At 63.0% G+C, this 4783-nt stretch overlaps 1 protein-coding gene across 1 annotated transcript in view; it reads left to right on the top strand.

The window, feature by feature from the left end:
• The window catches only part of PCNX2 (pecanex homolog 2), a 170071-nt gene extending 169050 nt beyond the window's left edge, over positions 1–1021 (top strand). Inside the window, exon 34 of the mRNA XM_025039061.1 lies at positions 83–1021. Coding sequence (XP_024894829.1) covers positions 83–256 — 174 coding nt within the window. The 3' untranslated portion in view covers positions 257–1021. The remainder of the gene's footprint in view (positions 1–82) is intronic.
• Positions 1022–4783: the final 3762 nt, after the last annotated feature.

The raw sequence follows: 4783 nt of genomic DNA, 5'->3' as shown, positions 1-4783 counted from the left end.
GGTGGGGTGGGGTGGGGTGGGGGGTGCCGAAAGCGGCCACACCTGTTTGCTGAGCACTTTGTCTCTGTCCTCTCTTCCGAAGCACTTCTCGGAGCCCTGTGAACCCACCGAGGCCACCTCCCAGGCGCAGCTGCGAGGCCACCACCTGGCCGAGGCTGTGGCTGCGGGCGTCGGGGTGGTCTGCAGGAGAGCCAGCCAGGAGGACATGGGCCTGGACGACACGGCGTCGCAGCAGAGCGCCTCTGACGAGCAGTAGGGCCCGCGGGGCTGGGAAGGGCCCCGGTCGGGCGAGAGCCCCAACCCCGCAGCTCCACCCGTCCCCCTTCTGCTCCCCAAAACTAAAAGGATCAAATGTTGCCATCCACGCAAGGCCCTTCCCTTTGAAAAACGAGAGCTGGTGTAGAAAATGGCATAACTTTATCTCAGGTTCTTGAAAAATATCTCGCGATGAAAACAAACCGACTCGCCACCAGGCTTCCGGGGCCCTCGACGCCCCTCCGAGCTCGAGCTGCCCCGGAGCGGGAGGCACAAAGCCCTCTCCGGAATCCACAGCCGCAAACAGAAGCCATGTGACATCGCAGAACAACGAGCAGCAGAGCACGCAGGCCCCTCCTTCCGCCCCGATGGACGTGAGACAGCTGCGTGTCGACGACTGGCCTTTCACACGCTGCCAACACCATGAAGAGGACCGGACAGCACCACTGGCTGAGCGCGCGGAGGTCACGTCCACGCACGAAGCGAACCCCTTCTTTACAATGCTCCTGCGGATGTGAAGGATGAACCAGCGACGCCTTCCCTGCCAGAGACGGAGCCCCGCCGGACCTGGCCGGGCGGGCATGGACGCCTAGTCCAGGCGCAGCCCGCAAGGTTCCAGAAGGACGAGGCTCAGGGGCGGTGGGCCGTGCGGCCCCTGCTGTGCCGCTCCCACACCCTCGCTTCTGCAATAAAGAGGTTTCTGTGGCTCCTGCCGTGTCCGGTTGTGTGAGTTCTGCCAAAACAGCTGTCGTTTCTGAAAAACGAGTCCTTTACTGGGAGAACGACATGCAGGTCCCGAGACACCTTTGCCCATGTTAAGATCCCCACTGGGTGGAGCAGGGGCAGGGGCCACGGACAGCGCCCACGGGCCTGCGTCTGGGTGCCGGGGGCCGTCCCTCCGGAAAGACAGCAGTTAGAAACGCTCGGGTTGGAAACGGTCGCGTGAACTTCTTCACGGTCTCCAGGACTGGGAAGTGTGGGCAGAGAGGGTCTTAGAGAATTCCTGCCCTCGGAAGTCGATGGTAATGCTTCCTCTCATTTCATCGAAAAAAAAAAAATAGCAATTAACTGCAACAGGTGAGCTCCATATTGGGGGGGACACAGTGCGTCTTCCTCAGTCCGGCAGTCCCTGGAGACGCAGACTCGGTCACGTCTGCTTCACACGCAGGCCTCAGCCTAACGAGGAGCGGGTGCGACCTCACTGCAGTCTGGAAGGTGGCCGACCCGGCTCGGTCCCTCCGGGCGGTTCTGCAGTCCACTGGTTCTGCAGCCCAGCCCCGAGGGCCAGACAGCAGGCCCAGGGCCACAGGTGTGGCCGCCCCATGCAAGGTGTCTCCCAAGGAAAGTGACTACAGCTGGCTGCTCCTTGGCACGCAGAAGGAACGCAGAAAGCCACTGTGTCCCACGGCAAGTGAGACCTCCTGAAAGCTGGGAGCCAAGCTGTAGGGTAAGGACAGGATGGGTGACAGGTGACAGTGCCCGGGGAGCGCCCCGCTCCCGCTGGAGACCCCTGGCCGCTTTCCTCACCCGTCCCCGTCCTCGGTGTGTCCCGGCGGGGCCTCGGGGACATGGCGGAGGAGATTCGGAGTCTATCCACGAGGGCAGCCGGTCCGGAACTGCGCCGTCTGGCGGGGCGGCCTGGCGGGCGTGGAGCGGGGCCCAGAGTGAAGCTTCTGCTGGACCACTCCAGCGTTCTTCCAGGCTGTCGCCGATGCAGTCACGTTTTTGTCTTAATTGTGGAAAATGCCTTTTACATTTACAACTCATGAGCCTGCAACTCGGTCTCCAGCCAGTCAGCTGCTGACCAGAGAGCTCTGTGTTATCAGCCCCCATTTAAAAGCTAGTCCTACGGTGACACTTCTTGCCAGTCATTTAAGTGTTCGGCTGGCATACAGCCAAAGAGTCATTCTCTGCGTTTGGACTCCAAACAAAACTTTCTTCTCGAAAGATAAGATAAAATTCCACTGCGGGGTTTTATGTAAATCACGTCACTTTCTGGCATCATCGATTCTAAACCTTGCGCCGTACGTTAGAAGCGTCTGGGTCCGGCAAGTAGTTTTCTAAAACCACTCGATGCCCCCACCTCACTCTGCCCCTGAACCGCGCAGCTCGACGCCTGTTTACCGAGCCCCCTCCTCTCAAGCCCCCTCTAGTCTGGCTACTCCCATTTTGTCCCAAATCACCGAGCTTCAGGGACATAAGCATCTGCCATCGACCCACGTGCGTGCACACGCGCGTACACACACACACACACACACACACACACACACACACACACACACACCCCACCCCCATCTTCCCAGACCCGACCTGCTGTGAACACCGAGACGGACGGAAGAGAAAGCGGGGAAGGCCTGGCCCACCTCCTCTGGGCGGCCATCGCCCCCCACCCCCCATGATTGGGGGCTGGGAATGGCTGAACGACCGAGCTGGCACCTCTCCTGGGCTCGTCGTGTTGTCGGGCAGGGCAAGAACCCAGAGTTCCCCAGCCGCCTGCACACGCTCCCTCCCGGCCGAGGCACGGGACCCGTTTCTGTAACTTAAGCGGCTGGCGGTCCAGTCTCTACGCAGAGAACGGAGGGTTCGGGCCCCGTTCCCCGCTTGGCTCTGCTCTGCCCAGCCGGCCCCTCCTACGGGCCACGCGCCCGCCGGCCCGACCTGCCCCGAAGTCCCCCCTCATACCGTGATCCGCCAGGGGTCTGGACGTGTCTGAACAGCGGGCACGTCAGCCTCGGTACGACAGAGAGTTTCCGGGCTCCACGTGCCGACACCGCACCGCCCGAGGGCCCCCTCGGCTGGGGCACCCACGTGGACACGGAGCGCAGGACCCCCTGCCTACCCTGGCTTGTGCTCGGTGAGTGAGTGGACCGCACGCGGGTCTGCCTTGGCGGACCTTCCGGACACCACTCATCGCTCAGTCCAAGACCAAGGTGCGGCTGAGCCGCTGTCTGGTGAGGCCCCCTCGGGTTCACGGGGCTGTCCCTTCGCTGTCCGCTGTGCAGGAGGGCTGCTGTGGTGGGGTCCTTACAGTTAAGGGCACTAATCTGAATCACCCAACCACCTCCGAAGGCCATCACACTGGAGGTGAGAGTTCAACGTGAACTCGGGGGACACACTCAGATCACATCACCTGCTACTGAGTGCCATTTCTTAAGACACACGAACTACGTCTGACATCTTCACACGTGCTCCCTTGGTCAAGTAACACAACAACCAAGGACCTTCCCACAGCCCACACTCAGTGCTTTCGATGGACAGCAGCTAGTGTGCCACAGGTAAATGTCACCTCTGAGATCTGGGGGCACAGGACACACTGAAACAGACCGAAGCCCACGCAGGGCTTCGGAGCCACAGGCATGGGCTCGAACCCGTGTCTGCCACGACGCCCTGTCTCTAGCACAGTGGCCGAAGCCCCCACACCCTGCAAAGGCGGGCCGTCCCTGGACCGCTCTGCACGGTGGCAGTCTGGAGGGTCACGACTCTCCAGGGCCTCGCCCGGCTTCCGCTCTAAGTGCCCTCACACCGGCCACTTACCTTCTCTGCATAAGTGCCACTGCTTTTCCTCTGCTAAGACACGTCGAAGTCTACTGAACAGTCGTGACGAGGACAGGGAGCAGGGGGACTGTCCCTCGCACTTCTGGCGGCCGTGAACCCTGTGACAGAGCGCCCCCCGAGACCGAGCCCGTCCGCGGGGCGGCCAGCTCCCCGTGCCCGGGTGCAGGGAGCAGGGAGGTGACCTTGCCAGCTGCCTCCGTGCCCCTGGGTGCTCCAGAGCGCTGGGCGGGCTCCCGAGGGACTTAACGGTGGCCGTCCCAGCCCACGGAAGCTCGAGGATGCGCCTGTGTCCAGTGCTCCTGTCCCGGGAGCCTGGCTGGAGTTACGGCCAGCCTGTCACACCGTGTGAGCTGCGCCACCCTCAAGAACCCAGCCGGGCAGGGACCGTGTGGCGGTGACGCCGTCCTCCTCAGACTTGAAGCGAGGGGTCCGGGACCCAGGCCTGTGGGCTGTGCTCCCTCCAGCACACCCAGAGCAAGCTCCAGAGGGCCGCAGGCTACAGCGTGGGCCCATGACAGGCGGCACACCGTCGCCTCAGTCCGCGGTGACCCGCACTGCCGTGCTCCCAGCGGCAGCTCGGTGACACACGGGTGCGCCCGGCATCAACACCAGCTGCTAAAAAGTCCTGGGAATTCCCAGGTCTTCACCAGAAATGACCCGAAACTCTTAATCCGTCCGGTGCCACCAGCCCGAGGGCAGCCCCCGCATGGCTCCCGGCGGCCGGCATTCCCTCGGCTCCCCAAACCCAGCCCGGACTGTCCAGGGCACCACGCAGGCGACCGATGGGGCTTCCTGCCATGACGGGCCATCGCCTTCCTGAGATGACACTCGGGCCCCTCTTCCTAGAAGGGAAACGAGGCACAGACAGGCCGGGTGGGGGGTGGGGGGGCCAGAGCAGCCCAGGCCCGAGCCTGCCACGTGCCAGAGGCCATCGCCATGCCGGGCTGTCCACCCCACACGGGACTCACACGCC

Source organism: Pteropus alecto, unplaced genomic scaffold, assembly GCF_000325575.1.
Source record: "Pteropus alecto unplaced genomic scaffold, ASM32557v1 scaffold189, whole genome shotgun sequence".
Taxonomy (NCBI): domain Eukaryota; kingdom Metazoa; phylum Chordata; class Mammalia; order Chiroptera; family Pteropodidae; genus Pteropus; species Pteropus alecto.
This window is presented reverse-complemented; position numbering and strand designations above follow the sequence as displayed.